This window comes from Nilaparvata lugens, chromosome 3 (assembly GCF_014356525.2).
Source record: "Nilaparvata lugens isolate BPH chromosome 3, ASM1435652v1, whole genome shotgun sequence".
NCBI lineage: Eukaryota > Metazoa > Arthropoda > Insecta > Hemiptera > Delphacidae > Nilaparvata > Nilaparvata lugens.
Genome location: NC_052506.1, coordinates 69,427,990 through 69,450,195, shown reverse-complemented (window position 1 = coordinate 69,450,195; position 22,206 = coordinate 69,427,990). Strand labels below are relative to the sequence as shown.

Sequence of the window (22,206 nt, the reverse complement as noted above, 5' to 3'; positions counted from 1 at the left end):
TAAAATAAAACATCAACATTTTATTATTTTTGAGAAATTGCATAATGTTAATATTATTAATGTTTCGTAAATGTGTACTATTACACATTTTGCACTTACATTTTTATCCATCTGAATTAACTACATTTACTTTTACTAACTTCACCTTAAAACCAGAGACTGCTGTGAAGGCACTCCCTAACTGATATTCCCATACCTCTGCCTAACTTGACTTTTCCATAGTCAGTAGTAGCTGTACTTAAGTACACTACAGTAAAGTAAAAAATCTATATTCAAATTTAATACAGTCTAATTGAATAAATTATAGAAAGTAGGTAGGCTTACGTTTTAAATTTGAATTTATTATCGTCAAGATGAAAGCAACTTTCAGACAGCAGCGTGCCGTTGTAACAGACTTTTTGAATATTCCCGGGTATAGAAACAGCAGTTGTATGACGCATGCGCAGTCAAGTTGAACTCAGCTGGTTGTCACTGTGCACATGTGTTCTGTTCTGCTATTTCTGTTGCCAGTTGCCAGTGTTTTCAATTTCAAATTTTAAGAAGTTTATTGATTTTGTGAGGTTATTCTCTGTTTTTAGGAACCGGCTTTTTTAATGTGAGTATTTATTTTTTAGATTACAAGGATCCATTATCTCAATATGATATCTATTAATCTAATCGACCTATATAATTACCAAAAATAAAATAATAAATCATGGCCTAGTAGCTAGAAGATTCGAATTTTACATCCGTATTGCAATAGCCTACAGCTAAATAATGCCATTTTTATTTGCCATGAAAAATAATTTGGAAATATTTATTATCTATTATTTTTTGACTCATATAACTTTTTGTTGAACTCCTAAATAACCATAATATTATTATATTGTATTTTGGGCATTCAAATAACAATTATAATGGTAATTTCTTCTTGTTTATTGCCGACACTGTAACTATAAAGTGGGTAGCCTACCACTCGTAAAGTTAGAAATGAATTTGATTGAAATAAAAATAGCATATTCTCAGGATATCCTGATTTATACTAAACACTCCTTGTCTTCTGCTTTTAGTGAGATTCAAAAGAGTAGGACCTGAAGTAGGTACGTAAAGCTATTTTTAAGCGCAAATGTATGTTAATCCTAATTCGCTATTTTTAGTCTAATCACATGGCGAGATTGTTACCGTATCACACGTTTTCCTCTGTTTTTACATACACTATTTGTCTCATATAATAACTTTGCATTATTTTATCTTCTGTAGAAAATATGTAGTAAGAGACACGGTCACGCATGGATTTGTGATCCTGTGATCCATATCTTTGTTCAAGTTGCATTGACTCTTTATCAGAACATCAAACAGGTAATCGTTTTAAGATTGTTTTATTTGAATTCATTGCAATTGAAATACTTTATTCCTGAATCTGGAATAACCTGCATATTTCATGGTCCATATAAGAGATTAAGGCTGTGCAAAGGCTAAAAATAAACTTTCTACTGGTGATATTTTTCAAAGTTTTTCGATTTGTATATCATCAAGCTATCAAAATGAAAATGTTTTCTCAGGAAAACATTTTTTTCTGATCATTACTTTTTGAGATATGAGTGCCTAAAGTTTGAATTTTTGGGACAGAATATTTCAAATTCGGTAGGATATAAATCCATGAGATTTAGAGGATGGATTCTTCATGGTGTCTTTGATCTAGTAAAACAAAAATTTTCTGAAAATATCAATTTTTGAAAAAGTTATTCAATTTACCAAAAATAACTCAACTAAAAGTTATTTTTAGTATATTGATTAACTATCTTAAAAATTGATATTTTTAGAAAATTTTTGTTTTAATAGATCAACAATACCATGAAGTATCTATCCTCTAAATCTCATGGATTCATCTCTTACGGAATTTGAAATGTCCTGTCCCAAAAATTCAAACTTTAGGCGCTCATATCTCAAAAAGTAATGATCAGAAAAAAATGTTTTCCTAAGAAAACTTTTTCATTTCTATAGCTAAATGATATACAAATCGAAAAACTTTGAAAAATATCACGAGTAAAAAGTTCATCTTTAGCCTTTGCACAGCCTTAAGGTGTGTCCCTCAGTACACCACCGCTAACTCTGACCAATTTGAAAATCTTTTTATCCTTCACCTTGTTTGTGACATTTACAGAGTTTATTTTAAAAACATTTGAAATTATTACAGCCTACATATTATTTACTCTAAATATTTCATATGGTTATACCCTTTAGGTTTCTATAAGATCAGTTCTCATTCAGAATTAGATAAACTTGAGTCATTCATAGTTAACCTCAATCTTTTAGACAGGATTCTTTTGGACATAGAAATAAATAAATTTTCACAAATGACGTCACCTTGTGGGGCTATATCTACTCCCCTAGTGACCCTAGAAAACGAGAGTTTTTACATATGGCAGATTCGATTTAACTAAGATTACAGAATCTTAGAACTGATTAAAATCTGCTTAATGAAGTAAAGTTCTATGTTAAAAACCTCTTCAATTACCATGAATTTTGTCTTGTTCGGGTGATAATACATTTTATCCAAAGGATTGCACATAAAAAACTTAGTTCTTCTTATTCATGAAATATTTCCCTTGTATAGCCTAATAAAATCTATGATATGTTCTGGAACAAATCTAAATAATTGTCGAACGGACCCATAAAACCTTAGATAGAGAAGAGTTAAAAGTAATATATTTACATTTCTCAGATACAACAGTGATGTTGATACTTGAATAATTTTCAATGAGCTTAGGGACTAAACTTACATGAGAGCCTTTGATCGAGACCGGATGTGTTTGGTCTTCTCCAGAGATCTTCTTCCCGTGAACTACTATCCTGTGACGTTTGTTGGTCCAAGTCAGGAACTGAATCTGATAGGTGATCGGACCGGAGAAGTGACAGGTGATCTGAAAAATATGAAAATGTTCAGTCTTTTATCTATTTCTTCGAAATATAATAGGCTATATGAAAATATAATATTTTTATATGATATTGAAAAGTTTCATGTTAAGCTCTTATAAGTGTCCTTATAATGGGTGGTATTTTGTTATACGTTTAAAAGTATCCTTAAACAAAGTAGTATTCACTGATCCCTTAAAAAAAACATTGAGTTTCCCTGAGAAAAATAATCACAAATGTTTTAAATATAACGAATTATAAAGACTTTAATAAGTTCAAGATTCGACAATAATAATAGATTCAACATTTTACAGTAGGCTACGACATTTATTTCGAATCAAGTAAGTTATGTATAGCTACTTTTCCAACTTAACACTGGCAAGCAGTGCGGTATATAGCATGTTATAAGACAGATGCATGATAGATGCAGATTTATTCATTTAATCATTCAGAATTACACAACTTACTGAATAGTACCACAGGCTTACACCCAAAACGGTTCCAATTCTAATTTTTACAACAGTCCAAATGTTTCGATTCTTAGTCTCTTAAAATCGTCTTAGTTTCGATAAAGAACAAAAAAGCAAAATTTAATTCGGGTATCATAAACAATACAAGTAAAAATTCTATCTTGAAAAAAAATCTATCAGATCTGACAAGACTGATGTTTTCTACAAAAACTTATATGTAATAATGTTGTGTTAGAAAATCTGCTACTTCCACTGTAATGTAACCTGCTAATGACCATTATTTATCGTCACACTTTTATACTGTATTAGAAATACGTAGGATAATAATGTGGGCTACGTACTCTATATATTTAAAAGGAAATGAAGTGCCTGATAGTATTTATATATGTTTTATGAAACGGCACTTGAACTTACTGCGTTGATGAAGCCAGTCTTGTAAGTTGCTAGACAGTGATGTGTTGTCGCCGGGCCAAAGTCTTCTCAGAGCTCTCCGCCTCTCTTTGCTTGTCATGGTACACTCCTAAAAATAGATGAGGAGAATTCGATTTATTTCTGATCTTAATCAGGTGAAATAAGAAAAAATATGTTTGAAAAATATATTTCATTATGATTCCTGTTGTCAGTTGTACAAAATATTTATTCAAGGCTGATTTTGAAATGGTCTGAAGCTTTTAGGAAAACTACCACCAACAAACATTAATCATTAAAAAAAATAATTAAAATATATTTAAACTTGAAGTACCCTTTATTATTTAAAATATTACAACGACTAGTTTCGACCATAGGTCATTTTCAACTTGAAATGTGGAAAAAAATTTTAAAAATAAAAAAGGTTTTTTCCACACTTCAACTTGAAAATGACCTATGGTCGAAACTAGTCGTTGTAATATTTTAAATAATAAAGGGTATTTCAAGTTTCAGTATTTTATTAATTTATAAAAGTAGCCCGTTCAAGTGAAGTGTTTTCATTTAAAAAACTATTTAACTTATGAATGTCATAGTTTATATATAATTCAAAAGAATAACTTAGTACGTTTAGTAGTCAATACCTATAGTGCATTTCATCGACCTCTGGCGATCTGGTAATTGCAAGGTGTCTTAGAACATGCACTTTAGCACAATGTTCTCCAGTTGGCTATTTCAACTAGAGATGACTATGACTAAAGTCACCAACCCAATACAATGAACAAGTTATCAAGTTTTCGAATAATTGACTACAAGAACATATTCATGTCATTTAAGAACAACCATCGTTTGCTTTCAACCAGTTTTCAAGACAAATGACAATACAGTATTACTGAGCTAGAGCTCATGCCTTTAGATGCTCTGTGATCCTATATACTATTTAATCATCTTAAAATGTATGAAATCAGAGCTACTTATTGCATTCTTATTTTATTATTTTATTATTTCCAAAAAAGGTTACTATAATCTTTTTTTATAAACTATTTAATCAACTTAACTCTAATCTATTTATTAACTTGAAAATCAGTCATATTGTAACAAAGTAACCTACTTTTTATTGACCGAGCGAAGTGAGGTCTAAGATTCAAATCGAAGGTTTGGCATTTCTCTTAATGTTTAAATGTTTGAATGTTTAAATGTTTATATGTTGCGCATTTACGACGAAACGCGGTAATAGATGTTCATGGAATTTGACAGGTATGTTCCTTTTTTAATTGCGCGTCGACCTATATACAAGGTTTTTGGAAATTTTGCATTTCAAGGATAATATAAAATGAAAAAGGAGCCTCCCTCATACGCCAATATTAGAGTAAAAATCAGACTATAGAATTATTCATCATAAATCAGCTGACAAGTGATTACACAGATGTGTGGAGAAGCCAGTCTATTGCTGTATTTCCATAAGGTCTATAGTTTCAATCAGGTACTTGTGGATGAGAATACTACGTGAGGTCTACTGTTCACAGAACTACTAGTATGAAAAAACCGAGCTCAACCACTACCTCCGTAAACACATTTGTTTACGGAGGTAGTGGCTCAACACACATGATAGCTCAGTACTCCGTTACTTCTCGCCTGAATGATATAAATTACTAATTACAACGGCGTTGTCATCGCAATCTTGATCGATGCAGTCTGAGCTGAGGGAACTCATCATAACAGCGTGTCAAATGAATAGGCGTTGTCTGGAGATCCGAGAGGTCGCACTAATGTCACATAATAACGTCTCCAACACGACTTTGTCCGTACACCGACTGTTCTTACCGATGATGATAACAGTAAATCACAGCGCATGAAGAACGCGAGGTGCCGTGATAAATTTACTCTCGGCTATTACGTTTTCCAGCATAATATGGGCTTGTATCAGTCCCATAACTCATCAAAGTGAATGTTTTGATCGAATTACGGTACTAAGCCTTTGAAAAGAGCTATTTGAAGAGAATTATAAATGGGTATTATTTGTTCAGTATGAACTATTATACGGTTGACCGTGTTATTCTTTTTAGTAATATGCTTGAATAAATAAATAATGAATAAAATTCGGTAGTATTTTTGAACTGAATCTCAACTGCATAATAATTATTTCAAGTTGACAAAATATTCTATATTGTCTTGAAATTCTTTATAGCTTCCTGGATCTGATATTCTTCACTCGCATATTCTTCCCAAATATCTGTCACTTCAACTTTTTCGATAAATACGAATGAATGATGAATGAAATTGTTATGTCAGTTATTTCATCTTAAGGTAAGTTGACCACAATTGAATCATTCCTAATCATTTTGTTTAATTCGTTAGTATAATGGAATTCCAATTGAAGTGTATCGTACTCAATGGCCAAGTAGTCCAAAGGATTTGGTATTGTAATTGAAAAAAAAAAATATTGAAAATGTCTAAAGGAATGCTCCTGTATATTGTAGCAACAAAGAGAATGGGATGTAGGTGTTCCTTCTATTCTCTGTGGTAGCAGTGACTGAGGATCAGCAAATCAGACATTAATTTTTCTTTCAAATTTCTTTTGACACTGAACCTAAATCGAAATGTTCTGTAATGAGTTAGTTGTTAATTATTCTGATATTAGTATTTTTCCAAAATATTTTGTAATTTCACCTCCAAGAGTTCGAACCAATCTTCAAGACCAACGGAGGCTCGTAGTAGAATTCGACTATCTCTCGCTTGTAGTGAGATGCCAATCGTGCTGTAACTCTTCTTGTTAATCCACTCCACTTTTTCCACTTCCACAAGTTTTATCTGCAAAAAAGTTATTCTTAAATTGGTAAACATCAAATTAGTAATTTCCTTAATTTATAATTTTTTTATTTGTTGATTGTCATTAGGTCAACAGGCTAACGAAATTTGTGAAAGACTTTTCTGTTGCCAAACCTGTGTCCGCAAATACTAAAGTCGAGAATACCAGTTCACGTGCAATCAAATCTCACATTGGAAGAACTGTTGATACCGTGACCATTTCATCACCTTTGTGCCAAACTCTTGATAAAACATTTCATACTCCTCAATCATCCTCAAGAGCCGATCATCAAGATTTATCAAACAATTTCAAGACAATTCACACTCCTGTTTCACAAGCTTATCATAATATTTCAGACAGAACTACCTATCAATCTCAACATTTTTTAGACAGGTCTTCCCATGTAATAAACAAATCAATTTAGACGTACACTGTAAGAAAAATAATTTTTCATTATTCTTTTGTAATGTACAATGTCTGGGCAATAAAATTAACGAGATTGAAATGATTAATAATAATAATAAGAATTTTGATGTGCTTTGTATATCTGAGCATTGGTTGAGAGCAAATGTCATAGATCTGATCAATATAAATGGATTTTCACTGGTATCTGCTTTCTGTAGAGCGAGTGCAAGAAATGGTGGTGTCGCTATCTTTGTAGCAAATAAACTTACTGATCATATCAGGGCCATTGATATGACTGCTTTTAACTGTGAAATTCATCATGAATTGCTGGTATCATTGTAAAGAAACTAAATATTATAGTAATAGTAGTTTATAGGTCGCCAAGTGGTAATTTGAATCTTTTTCTTGAGTCATTGGAAAAACTTATATTATTTTTAAGTACAAAACATAAACATAAATATCATTTCATAGTTGGTGGTGATTTTAACGTAAATGTTTTATCTAGAAACCCAGACAGATCTGAATTGGTTAATATTTTGAAGTCTGTAAATTTGTATCTTACTAATTTCGAGGCTACTAGACTTGACTCAGCACTTGACAACATCGCTACAGACTGAGTCCTGACTTATTCTCTGTGAAAGTAGAACCTGTTGCTTTGGGTGATCATGACGCTTTATGTCTCTATCTAAAATCTGATATCTTTCCCAGTCAGGCTAGAGGTGAAAACCCTATGAATAATAGTCTTCAAAAATTTAAATCAAGACCAATAACTGATGCTGGACTTGATAGTTTCTGTTGTAGACTCAGTTCAGTTGATTGGAGAGAGTTTCTTATATATGGAAATGCTGAATGTAATTTTAATTCATTTTTAATAAGTTTCAAGAATTGTTTATTGAGTCTTTTCCACTATTTAATTGTAATTCAAGATCTAGTACTAGTAAGAAGAAACCTCACCTCACTTCTCCTGCCTTGGAGAGTTTGAGATGTTTTGTCCTCATTGCGTATGACAGGTTCAAGAATAATAGAACAGACTCAGCCAGATTAACTTATAATAACTTGAAGAAAATGTATAAAGCTGAGCTGAAAATGACACAGCTGAAATCCAACGCAGACTTTATTGAATCAGCCAATAATAAATGTGCAGCTGCTTGGAAAGTTATTAGAAAAAGTTCCAAACCAACACAATCTAGTATAACATCTGTTTCAGCCGAAGATTTCAATAACTATTTTGTGAAATCAGTCTCAAAAATGCGAGATTCTATTGATCCATCCAATGTGTTGGCTGAGGAGCTTCTGGCCTCTGCCCCTAGATCCTTGCATGAATTTGTTCTAAGAGAATTGTCATGTCAGGAAATTGCTAATATAGTCTCTAGAGTGAAATCATCTTCAACTAAGATATTTATCACCACTCCAGCTCTATGATGAAAACTGTCATAAATTTCATACTGGCACCATTAACAACTTGTTTCAACGCATGTATAAGAGATTCCATTTTTCCACTGAAACTCAAGCATTCCAGAACAGTGCCTATTCATAAAAAAGGTTCTAAAGATCTGCCTGAAAATTTTAGACCCATCTCAATTCCACCTATTTTTAGCAAAATTCTAGAATATGCTATTGCCGGTCAATTGTACGAGTTTTTCGAGAGTAATGGTTTGTTCTCAACTTCTCAATTTGGCTTTAGAAAAGGAAAGTCTACAGTTGATGCAGTCACCTCTGTAGTGAGCGATGTTGAAAATAGTTTTGACAATAAAAACTTCACAGGAGTTGTACTATTCGATCTGAGTCGAGCTTTCGATGTTGTCGATCATAATATTTTATCGAAGAAACTCCATCATCTGGGTGTACGCAACAAGGCACTTAAACTTTTGAAATCATATTTAAACAATAGAAGTCAGTCTGTATGTATAAACTCCAATCTCTCAAATCCATTATCTGTTCCTCACGGGGTCCCTCAAGGTTCCATTCTTGGGCCTCTACTTTTCATAGTTATGATGAATGATATTGAGTACAACATTGGATCAAAAGTTGTATGCTATGCTGATGATTCATCCATAATTACAATAGATAAAGACCTGAATACTCTCCAACAAAAATGAACAAGTGTCAGGATGAGGCTGCAGTTTGTTTCAAGGCAAATGGTTTGCTGCTTAATAAAGATAAAACCCAGATATTATTGCTTGCACTGAGACAGGTTAGTGAAGGTGCAAAAAATGCTAAGCTTCTTGGTATTACACTGGACCAAAAGCTTTCCTGGAGTTCTCACATAGATAATTTATGTTCAAAACTCTCCAGGGTAATTTACTTGTTACGCAGTCTCAGCGACTCTGTTCCCAAAAAATACATGAGAACTTGCTATTTTGCTTTCTTCCAGAGTGTGTTTCTGTATGGCCTGGAACTATGGGGGTGTGCTCCAGATGCACAGAAAGTATTCTTACTACAAAAGAAAGCTCTTAGGATAATTTCTGGTGCAGCATATTTGGATCATTGTAGGCCTCTATTTGTTGGAGAGAAAATCATGACTTTGCATGGCATGGTAGTTTTCAGGCTCTTGATGAGTGTAAAGAGAAAGATAGGCTTGTTCCACTGTAGGGATGAAATACATAGCTACAATACTAGGAACAAATCCAAAATTGATGTACCCTACTCAAGATTAAGCAAGGTATTAAATAGTCCAAGTCTCATATCATTAAAGCTTTTCAATGCACTACCATATTCGGTTAGGGTTTTACACGAATCAAAATTTAAATGTTGTTTAGAGTCTCTCCTTTTGAAAACCCCCTTATATTCTATTTCTGATTTTTATCAAGTAACAGTGGAAGATTTTGCCTAATTATGAAAACCTTATTAATCTTTGAAGAACCTCAATTAGAAGATATTCTGTGATTTTAGAAGATAAGAACATTATGTGATCTTACCGTACTCGATTATATTGATATGTTTGTGTTGAAAATCAATTAGCCTATTCTCAACTTATGTCTAGTTTTAGTAATATTTTACATGTTTTGACTGTGTATTTATTTGACGTTTCCAATTGCAATGTAAACAATGCTTGAAGGAATAAAAACATTCTTATTCTTATTCTTATTCTTATTAGAACTAGACTCATAGACTAACCATTAATTTATATCTATAAATTGTACACTACGAAAAACTATAAAACTTAATTTCATCCATTGATGACCCAAGTAGAGATAATATTCATGAATTATACATACAGTTTCCTCTCGTTTCACTTCGACTTCTCGTCGAGAAATCGAGAAGCTTTCAAATTTTTCAATAGGTAGGTACCTTAATCATCCAGTTATTTTATGAAATGTTTAGAGATTTTACTACTGAAATTATTTGTTCATATCCACAGGAGAGGGATTTTTTTAAGTCTAGGCTATTAAGTGTCAATGTGTTCTGTAGTGGTTGATTATATTATCCGATAATTCTAATATTTTCATCAATCAGAGTCATTCAATCAAATAATGATAGTATTACATAATTAATCTCATTCATTTAAAAATTTTTGTATACTGTAGTTCATTATTGAGGGCTATGTTTTGCTCTTGCATAATGATCAAATCGCTTGTAGAGAAATCCTCGAATAGGCCTGATATTCAATTTATTTATCTTTTATGCATGTTCATCATAAAAATATGATACATTTATTCGGAATATGAAAAATATTGAGGAATATGAAAAATTTTTATGTTTCGACAGTTCAGAAGAGGAAAAATGTCGATTTAGAGATCACTTCATGTCCAATGCAATACGTTAGCAATACGAATAACATGAATGCTATTAAAATGTTGTTTTGACAGGTAAATTGATCGATCTGTACAATATTGTAATAAACATGCAAATTGAATTTCAAGTATCAATTTTATTCCATTTTTCTTTTAGAAAGAAATCCCATTAATAACTGGAGATCCATCACCACTCAATACTCCAAATTTTGATATGTTTTTTATATTAATAAGTAGAAGTAGATATCAAGATAATCAAATATTTCAAGTCAAGTTATCATATATTTTGCCTTTTTTGGATCTCTGTTTCATTGAAGTTTTACAGAAAAGTAATTTTGTACTCTTATGTTTAATCCGAATGGGTCGTAAATGCAAGTAGCTTGAGCTTCTAGCTGTTTCCTTTATTGGAACATTTATATTCATTCAGTGTTATTTATTCATTGGTGGCTACTTTTCTCTCCGTGGGGAACTGAGTAATAAAATGGAGCTCTAGACAACACTACAATTATTCTAGAGGATGTTTCTCGTCTTTCAGACTCCTCTAGATGTAGATTAATGAAATGAAACTAGGAGATTGTGAAGATTTGGGGTATTTCATTTGAACAGTTTTTTTGTGTACGGTAGCATGGGGAGTAACATTTTTGGGGGGGGGGGTTGTATAGTAGAACTCCAGTAACTAATCTAAACATCAAAATTCTAATGCTCGCTAACAGTTCTTTTAATAAATTTAGAAATATTATAATTTGGTTATCATTCCATCGGTATTATTGCTATAATAGTCTAGTTATGCATAATAACATAATAAACAGATCACCCCATTATGTTAACAAATAGAGTTTTGAGTAAAATTGAGTTTTACTCAATTACATAATTCTACTGAATTTCCCAACAATAGGATTTTTGCAAATTTTGACAATGAAATAATATCAACTACCTGTTCTGGGATCCACGTTCTAAAGACAGTAGAAATATAATAGGAAGTAATTTATAGTTGGCACTCTTTCATTTCCACCGCCTTCAGTACATAACTCTGATTGAAGTTATCCCGGTAAATATGATCAATTGTTGATTATTGTTAATAATTCATTTATTTATTTATAAATTTTTAGATACAATATCATTCTCAACCATGAATGATTGGGAGTAAATGAACAACAGGCTTAAAGCCCAAAACTGTTCCTTTAATTAATTTGGATAGAAATTGCCCAAAAGTAGGTTATGTTTACCACGTAATAAGTTTTGTCCAATAATGATCAATTCCACATCAAATATATTATATTCGTCAAGAAAATGTTTTTTTATGATTCAATAATAAATAGCCTACATCATCATGATTGAAATTAAATAAACTGGTAGTTAAACTATCTGGTATAGTTCAATTTCGTAATGGTGCCGAGTTGGAAAAGGATAGAGCTATGTGTTTTGTCTAATGACGGACAAGGATAGCGAATCGATGTCAATCAGATGCTGACTTTAAAACCTGAATCTCACTACAGGGTCCCAATAAATAGGATTTTTCAAATCTTACTCTGATGTTTTGGAGCATTGAATGAAAAAATAAATTTAGACCAAGTTACCAATGTTTGTTTCTCAAATTGTATGTGTCGGAATTTTCCTACCTTGAAAAGAAACTGTCCGAGTTGTGATATCTTGTCGGGACCTGAGGATCGTTTGAAGCAGTGGAGGTAGTCTCTTGTGAGGATGAAGTAGCGCTCTTTCCAACGGGAAAACAGTCTTTCTCTCTGCTGCCACAGTAGGCCTTTCTTTATCGCATGCATCTCCCGTTCCGGTAGCAGGGACTGTAACAAAAAGAACAAATCATTTATGTAGAGGTTTTTTCAGTTGGAATCAACTGCTTTGCAACTGTATTAGCCTACATCTTTAAATCCAATGATAATAGCTTGTTCAATCGAATCCGGTCTATGATTCAACTATTGAACTACAGCTCTTAAAGTTTCAATATCGGGGATCGAGCTTCGCTCTGGAGTACAAAAGCATAAAACATTTATAACGAAAGGAGAAATTATAATAACATTCATACAGAGGTGTTCTATCTAATCACAGTAAATTGAGATTAATTCCCAGAGGGATGGAAAAATTTCCCTCACAAAGGCCCAGTTGCACAAAAGCCGGTTAGACTTTAATCCTGATTAACTTCACGTGAACCAAATCAGAGAAGACCATTTCGAAAAGATGGATCTACTGGAATTAATCAGGATTGAAAATAACCCGGCTTTTTTGCAACCGGCACTAAGTACCTGATTGAATGATTACAAAAGTTCAATTGCTGAGTCATAATTTTGACACAGTCCCACACACATGAACTCGCTCACTCACTTCCATCACCAACAGACGACGAAATAATTATTATCAGCTGTTTTTCCAAGGATGAATAATAATTATCCTTTTAATGTCCTTCAGCGAATTTTCCCAGGGATGAGACCTAGTGCAATCGAATCTTCATATTATAAACCTATTATGTTCTGAATTTCGTGAGAATCGTTAGAGCCGTTTTCGAGATCCGGTGAAATACAAACATATAAACATCTAAACATATGAACATATAAACAGAAGTTGCTCGTTTAATAGTATAGGATTGGATAATACAATAAGGCCTTTGAAATTTGTATTTGTGTTGCTTTGAAAAGTTCCAACGAATGCTTAGCCTATTGCATTGAACTATACATGCGTGGAGGACTTACGAGATTGTTGAAGAACTCGTGAAAAATAGATTGTAAAGAACTTGTAGGTTTTTTGAAATGGAATCAATTACAAATGTGATTGAATCTTATTTGTTTGGATGGTACCTATTTTCCTCAGAAAATGGGTTGAATTTCTACTGCGGTAACTTAATGAGAGAAAATCTATTCGTTGCTCTGAAGAACGTCATTATAGATGTTTCATTACTTTCAGGTGAGTTGAGAGTTCCTGCGAGTTATTTGCTTTACCGCAGTTCCCTGATCATTTACACATTGAGCCCAGATTGGAAAAATCAAATTCTGATAAACATTTATGGTGAGTTATTGATTCATTTTACAAATTTATCTGTTTTCTTATCTTGATAAATCTGTCGATTAGCCATTAATCTATTATTGATGCGTTGAAGTAGAGAAGTAGGAAGTATTACCATTAATAGGCTGTGTTACTTGATCCTACTATTAATGATTGGAAGTTAAGATGGAGAAGCTAAGATGGAAGTTTAGATGGATGTGTAGCTTCTGAATACACATCACACAATCAATTTATCAATTTGTTTCAATAGACACTATTTTCTAACCTACCCATATTAATTGATGTTTTCAACACCAAAAATGTTGTGCCTCTGAGTATGAATAAGACAGACTATTCTTCTTCTTCTGTTGCCTATCCGTCAACGAATGTTAGCAATCATTCTGGCAATTATAACTTTGTTGACAGCCGCTCTAAAAAGTTCCGAGGAGGACACTGCCAACCATGTTCTCACGTTCCTCAACCAGGAAATTCGACTCTCACCAATACCTCTCCTGCCAAGAACTTTACCCTGTAGTACACATTATACATACTATATTTACGATAGTATACATTATAGAACTGTATTATATATAATGTAGCCTGTACTCATAATACAGACTCATTTTGTATAATTAATTGTTAATATCACGCGGAATAAGAATAAGGTATTCTATGTTCACAAGCTACACAAGATGATATATCTTATAAATGCCACTTATATATTTCCAGTCTACAATGAATCCATTGAAGCGAGAAGATGCATATCATTATTGCTCTTAGTCGTTTGAACAGTTTAATGTGGATGTAGAAAAAAGTAACCAAGAACTGTTTAGGCGAGAGAGAACTTGTGTATTCCACGACTGGTTGCAATCTGCTCAATAATTTCGCACTTGATCAAGAAGCGTTTCACGAACACAGTGTCTGACATGGGAGGCTGCTTTCAAGCGAACGCAGCCCGGACGGGTTAATTGGCGATTTCTGCGGTAAACAACAGAAATTGTGCGCAGAATCGGCAATTAATTGCGATGTACGCTTCTGGGGGAGTGAAACTGGATTAGGAAAGGTTCAGGACAAGGTTTTGGCGGCAACATGGCAGCTGGTTGATCGGCGATGAAGATGGACGCTCAAGTCTCGTCTCGAGTCGACCGCCCGGGGTCAAAAGGTCATACACCACCAACTTGGTGCGATCGAGTCCGGGGAACACTTTCTTGCTTTATCGCTTGCTTCGCCTCACCATCGTGACATGGAGGTGTTCCAAGGTTTGTCGAATGGTAAATAGAGCCGCACGCTCCGAGTTCGAAATAAAAACCACCCCGAATGAAGCCAAACGGCAATCAAGATAGTGTGTTTGCTTGTGGAAAATAGCTTTCAACTAGCTCGGTTTGAAAACCAGTCTGCACATCAATTAATGTAATTTAATTGGCCTCCAACTATTATTAATTTATTGGTGCCACTTTGAGATGATTGTGAGTCATGACGGTGTACGTGGAGCGTTTGCACACTTGGAAATACTTATACTTACAGAAACTTGTTCTTCAACTTGAGAACATGAGCTTAAATAAATAAGCTTCTTGATTGATGATTAGTAAGCAAGAAATACATGAGTGTTAATATCTCGACGACAGGAAGAGAGTTTTGAATTCCTGTGGAAAAGAAAACTTGAAAATTATGGATCCCTGATACTTCTATTATTTTTTGCTACTAACATGTATTGTGTATAATCTAATAGGAAGTATTTATGGATAATCTTAATATTGTAGTCGCAGTGAGAGCTCTGAAAAATGTTCACATTGCTTCAAAATATATAGAAGCTGGAATGAATGAAGAATATTATAATGTACCGTAGGCTACTTCGCGTTTCAAGGAAAATCTTGAAATTTGAGTTGTCAAATAAGACTATACGGTAGTCGAATTTGAAAAATTATTATATTTCATACAATGATAAAATGTTTTAAGTGTGGGTAAGTTGTGAGGGGAAAAAAATCAGCCACTAAGTTTTCAAATTCAGCCTTAAAATCTTGGATTTATCCTGTTCAGGATTGATAAGATATTAGGTATGATCCCAACTATTATTCTATGCAAGTGAGTACATTCTCTTCAAATAATTTCTTAAACAATAATCCAGAAGAAAAATTGAGCTTATCCTCGTAAATGAGTGAGGTTTTACAGTTTTGCAATTGATTTACAAAATGATATCAGAATAATAATTATTTTTAGTAGGCCTACATTTATTTTTCATTTCAAACACAACAAAAAAATTGTAGGATGGGATTTAATGTTGAACTAGTTAAAAAGTTATGTCAGAAAAATAACAAGGATTAATTGAGATTTTGAACTGGATGATATCAGAATTTTAAATTATTCAAAACATGAGACGACAACTAGTTAGTGAGTTGTCGCAAAGTGAGATTATTAAGCGATGAGTATTTGAATTGATTACCTTGAATAAAGTGTTCGAGGAGGATCTAAAAAGTTATCATGTTAGAGTGCAATACATTAGGATTATTCATTAGTCAGCGCATCATGACTCATACTTTACATAAAGTCAAGTACGTAAACAGTATAAATAGTGAAGCATCTTGCTTTTTTAACTAAAATTATCATGAAAGATTAGATCATGTTAATGAAGATGATGGTGGAATAGGAACTGTTGGAACAGGCAAGGTTTGTCATTACACTGATAGAAAGATTGATTCTATTCAAGATTTTCACATGTGATTAATTGTTTGGCATTTCTCTCTCACTGTTTCTCTTTCTCCTAGGGTTTTTTAAATGGGTTGTGTGGCAAAGAGAACCTGGAGTCCTATCTCCGCCCTAAATAAAGACAATAAATAAATAAACTCTCCACATAGAATAGTATTAGTTCACTTTATTATTTTACTCAATCTCAATTTACTCAACTCGCATAAATTATCTTAATGCACCAGTAAAATGATTTGGAAAAACATCTTCTTTGAATTTAAGATTGATAATAAACTTGAGCTATCACAATTTAATGTTTTGATTATTACTAGTAATTAACTATTTATATTAATTTATTAACCTGGATGAACTATTTATTGTATGGAGAAACTTTATAAATTAAAAGATTATTACTAGTAATTAACTATTTATATTAATTTTATAGTCTGAATAAACTTTTTTATGAAGAAAATTGATAAATTAAAACCGAATGACTTTTGAATCTAATGATAGTGTGAGCTCTTTCAGCTCTGCTCCTCAATCGTTGATTTTATAGGATAATACAAGTCGTAACAAGCGCTTTACGTGGACAATCAAGTAGGAATGTTCGTTGAAGTTTGCTGAATACTTTGATGGAAGCAATCAAACTCAATATCATGCTCTACAAGTTGGTAGCAGAGAGTTTCGACCACAGTTCACAGTTGATGGCAGTGTCCTGTTGAACGCTTGAGAAGAGATGCGGTTGTCAAACCACATGGAGAACGGACCATGCACCATGGACCATGTTGTCTCCGTTCGTCAATGCAACCGCAACCAAACACCATGCAGATACACCAAGCAGCTACAACTAAGTTACAACCTATTGACCCAAAACTCGCTCACGCATTTCATTAGAAACTTCTTATTGTTGTAGACTAGAGAGGATTCGGGATTTTCATTATTGTTTCGTGTTTAAAATAATGCAATAATACAATGTTGATTTAATTTGGTTGAAACTTAACGCTACTTTATCACAAGGCTTTATAGATTTTTGGTATTATTGTAAACTTTCTCAACTTACTATATAAATATAAAACACATTTCTTCCAAAATTTATTCTCGGAATTACTTGAACTGAAGATTCACAATTAGAGTTTTTCTTCTTTACCAAATTTATTCAAATTCAATATACACGTCATATTCATAGCTATAATATTAGCCACTATCAAATGAGAAAGGAAAGTTAATCATTGAACATATTTTTGTATTATGGTTGTTTTACATTGCTTGTTTCCATGCTATTGACCAATGTGGATTTATCAAATGAGTGTTAAGTTGTAACAATTTTCATTTATCCATTTTAAATGCTTCAAAAAAGCTGTAATCTTGACTATTTGCGGTTGCAAGGAAAACATCGCCAATATTAGCAGTCTGTCTGATTTGTGTTGGGTGTTTCTCTTTCGTCGGTGGATTCTGTTCTTTTAAATTTCCCATTAAACTGCAGTACTGCTTTCTCGTCCGTCATGTTTAAAGATGACCGATTTATGGGTAGTTGACCGTTCAGCACTTTCTTTGAAACGCTGTTTCCGCTAAAATGAATAAGCTCCTGAATGAACTAGAAAATTCACAGGAAATGTCCACTATTGGAAAATCTCCAACGCAGAGAGCCGAGCTTTTCGGTGTAATATCTTCCGTTGCCAACCACTGGGAAAAAATCGTTGCAGAAAAAGGCCCATCTTTTCATTCATCAAAATGCAGGAAACCATTATAACATTGGAAGAACCATTATAGCAATTCAATATTCTTTTTCAAAGAACTATGAATGTATTCAGACCATAACATAGTGTATTGGTCTGAATATTTTCGAACAATTAGAATTTATATCTCAACATTCAATATTTTTTATCGATTATATTATTGTCTAATATAATATATACAATAATATTATACTGAATAATACTCATATGATTGTATTGAATCGATGATAGTGTTGAAGTTGAACACTAAAATATTGTCTTGTGTAAAAACTGTAAAATCGGAGTTATGGGGTAGATATTTCTCTCAGACAGTATTAATAGAAATATTGAAAAGTATATTTACCCCGCTGAATCACAGTAACTCACGTAATTTTGTGAAAAAAGTGTTAAAGCTTGTGCAATCACAGAAAACTACCCTTTGTAAATTTTGATATAGTTTTAATTTAAAAAAATTAAAAGTACTAGGTAATTTAATTTAACGGTACTAGCTCTTAATATACAGTATACTGTATCAATATCATTTTTTGTCTCTTCAAACAATGGTTTATTAGAACCGTTAATAGAGTAGTGGAACTCTGTTCCACTTTCCAAGTTTTTATTGAATCATTGCTTTGTTTTGAAATAAATAATTTGTTGTTAGCCGATAGTGGAATGAGTGCAGTAGATTAGTTTTATAATAGGTAGTCTACTTGAACTGAGTGAATCACACGATTGAGTAGTAGATCTCATTGAAACGTTTCAAATCAAGTACGGTAGATACTTCTCAAGATACTTAGAGAAGTTTTAAACCTGCTCAGATAGTGTAATAATTTCAAATGATATGAATTACTAAATAAAGCATACATGGTGATATCATCGTATACCTTTATTAAAACTTTTATTTAATTGAATTATTTGTTGAAAATAATGACAGATTTTTTGTTTCAAATAGGTAAATAAACTCCACTTATGGACTCATTTATTTTACTAAATTAGGCTGACAACGGATTTCCTTTATCTGCAGACTTAGCTGAACCAGCTTCGGTAGCTAAAAGGATTGGAGACCAATTAGTTGAAATGTATCATAGAATACTATCAGAGCATTTGTGAGCAATTAAAACCACACATAAGCTGTTGGGCGATTGGCTGCTAACAGGGCTAACTAACTCTTATGTATAACTAACTCTTTTCCTCTCTGACTCGAGAGTGAAAAAGTTGAGACAGAGCTTCAATTTATACAGAATAGATGTTGAGACAAAATTAAATCCTAGATCTGTTCATATAGAATTTCATGTATAATATACCCAAATCACTCTTACATCGATCAGGCTTAATTTTCAATTAAATGATATCGAGTTCGGAGAATAAGGACTGTTCTGGATTAATTATTAGCCCTATGAATGTAATAGTTCATTTGAATAGTTTGAATTTTAATCAAATTCCATACACTGTTGCAGTTTAATACTGATGATGGAAGAAATAGAGCCTTATTATCAATATCATAATTTTAATGTTTATAATTTTCATTATTTTGTAATTGATTTAATTCATTTTTAGAGTATTTAAAAGTTTGATTACCGTATATGTATTTTTTGTTTGTATTGGATTGTAAATTGCAGTGAATAATTTAAAAATGTGAAAGTGACCCATTTTGGACTGTTGTATAAATTCTAATAGGAACCGTTTTGGACTTAAGCCTGTGGTACTTTTCTGGAAGTTGTGTTATGTTAAATGATTGAAGAAATAAATAAATAAATTACCATGATTCAAACTCTTAAAACCTTATCAAACATTATCAACATTCAAAATCTTTTAAAACCTTTAAAAACATAAAATTCAGTTATTTTACTGAAACTTATTACAGTATCAAAACATTTTAGATTTTACACTTTGAGCTTTTCACGCAACACCACTTCTACGCGAAAAACATTCTTTGTAGACCACCAGTCCACCAAGACCTGTTGAGAAACGTTCTTGCTTCGCATTAAAGCAAACAACGTCGGTTAAGATGAAAAAGCTGTAATAGTTTATGGACGTGAAGTAAGAATGTTGTCGAATAAAGTAATCAACGCATAGAGAGCAAAATCTTATGCCCAACATGCATGAGCGACAGAGCAAGGGATAGAGTGCACTGAGTTTTGGCGCAGAGATCGAAAGGAAGCGCTGTATAGTTTTAGTTTGATATCCATCCGCTGCTTTCGGTAATACTGTACTAACAACAACGAACAGAACAACTTTCTAATCTGACAACAACTGATGAACTTAATCAAACACGCCGGTGCATTAGTGTTCATTAGTGTACATAGTAGTTGTTTCAGAAGGAACACGTTTATTTGAACGTAATTTACATCATCGGCTGCAGGAAGAGGAGTGGTCATAAAAGTTGATGGAGAAGAAGGAGGAGATGATATTGGAAGATGATGAAAAGGAGGAAGAGGGAGCAAGAAACAATGAAGATGGCATGCCAGGATGTATACATCAGAGCATCTGAAAATCGTCTGATAATGGCTTTACTGCTGCCGCCAAGGCATTACCGTGCCCCCCTGCATCAATCACAACAGTCTGGGAGTAAATATTGCCATCTACTGTACCTGAAGGCTTAAAGACTGGCAACCTGTGATGGACTCATAATATCTACATCAAATCAACAACTAACAGTATTCAGAGTACATCCATCACAGGTTGCGAGTAGACTTTAATGAGTGATACACGACACTAATATATATTTTTAAAATATATTTGAATGAAAAATATTATTTTTTCATATTTGTTCAATTGAAAGCAGAAGAGCTAATGATATATGATACACACAAAATGAAACACAAAAATCTTGAGATTTTGCCAAAGTAATTTTTGGCACTACCAACATTAGTGAACTTGTGAATAAATTATTCATAGGAATACAAATTAGTCCTGTTTTGTTTTACAGTATTTTTATAATGTTTCAAACACATACAGCTTCCTCAATTTGCTTATTTTTCAAATAATGAAGAGTTCCCTTCTAGGATTTTAAGGATGATGCTTGTTTGAAAGATGAATAAACATTTAATTATCATTTTCATAAAATTATTTCATTGACCGAGCGATGTGAGGTCTAGATTCAAGTCGACGGTTTGGCATTTCTCTTAATGCTTAAATGTTTAAATGTTTATATGTTGCGCATTTACGGCGAAACGCGATAATAGAATTTCATGAAATTTGACAGGTATGTTCCTTTTTTAATTGCGCGTCGACGTATATACAAGGTTTTTGGAAATTTTGCATTTCAAGGATAATATAAAAGGAAAAAGGAGCCTCCTTCATACGCCAATATTAGAGTAAAAATCAGACTATAGAATTATTCACCATAAATCAGCTGACAAGTGGTTACACAGATGTGTGGAGAAGCCAGTCTATTGCTGTATTTCCATAAGGTCTATAGTTTCAATCAGGTACTTGTGGATGAGAATACTGCGTGAGGTCTACTGTTCACAGAAATACTACTAAAATTGAATCTAATTTATTAGTACATTTTCTACATTATTAGAAAGAGCTACTACCTCCAGTCCAGTAGGTGTGGTCAGAATTCCGACTCTAATAAATATCATGTGAAAAACAATAGTGTGTCCAGTAGGCACACCATACTATCAAAGAGCAGCACAAGTTAGTGTTGTTGGAAGTAAGCTTGGCTGTACTCATCACGCTTCTCCAGTAAATCACGGCTGTTTATGGTCAATAGAAAATTATTAGTCAGATTCTGTAACCTATAAAATTTAATAGTTGCCGTTCTATGAACTATCCTTTCGATGATTACTCAATCGAAATTGTTGACTTCCTGCAAATTGAAATCACATAATTTAAAGTCAATTGAATGCAATGATTGGTATGCGAGAATGCTTGGATAAGTTAAAGAAAGCCATTGTGTTTCTCAATTTGGGAGGCTAGTCCATTGTATGTGTAATTGATGAAGAAGGAAAGTATCTTCGATGGCACATAAATCACGTGGCGAGGGTTGCGTGGGCTTACCGAGAAAGCCTCCCCTCGAGCAATAAATTATACGATTATTTAATGCAGGCGCGTGGACTTTCAAGAACACTACAAAACTGTTGGTGCGTGCGCGT

General features: G+C 32.9%; 1 protein-coding gene and 1 long non-coding RNA gene across 4 annotated transcripts in view; one reads left to right on the top strand and one right to left on the bottom strand.

The window, feature by feature from the left end:
* LOC111055568 overlaps positions 1-22,206 on the bottom strand; it is a 125,942-nt gene that overhangs the window by 3,204 nt on the left and 100,532 nt on the right. For both annotated transcript variants that reach the window (XM_039424424.1, XM_039424425.1), the window contains 4 exons: positions 12,338-12,517; positions 6,441-6,581; positions 3,780-3,885; positions 2,763-2,903 (listed from right to left, as the gene is read on the bottom strand). In XM_039424424.1, coding sequence (XP_039280358.1) covers positions 2,763-2,903; positions 3,780-3,885; positions 6,441-6,581; positions 12,338-12,517 — 568 coding nt within the window. The remainder of the gene's footprint in view (positions 1-2,762; positions 2,904-3,779; positions 3,886-6,440; positions 6,582-12,337; positions 12,518-22,206) is intronic.
* On the top strand, positions 537-20,643 carry LOC120350550. Of its 2 annotated transcripts, none has more exons than XR_005570870.1 (4): positions 537-1,338; positions 5,959-6,077; positions 13,632-13,733; positions 20,469-20,643. It is a non-coding gene; the product is annotated as an uncharacterized LOC120350550 (long non-coding RNA). The 2 variants fall into 2 exon arrangements; XR_005570869.1 differs by lacking the exon at positions 20,469-20,643 and adding an exon at positions 19,059-19,554.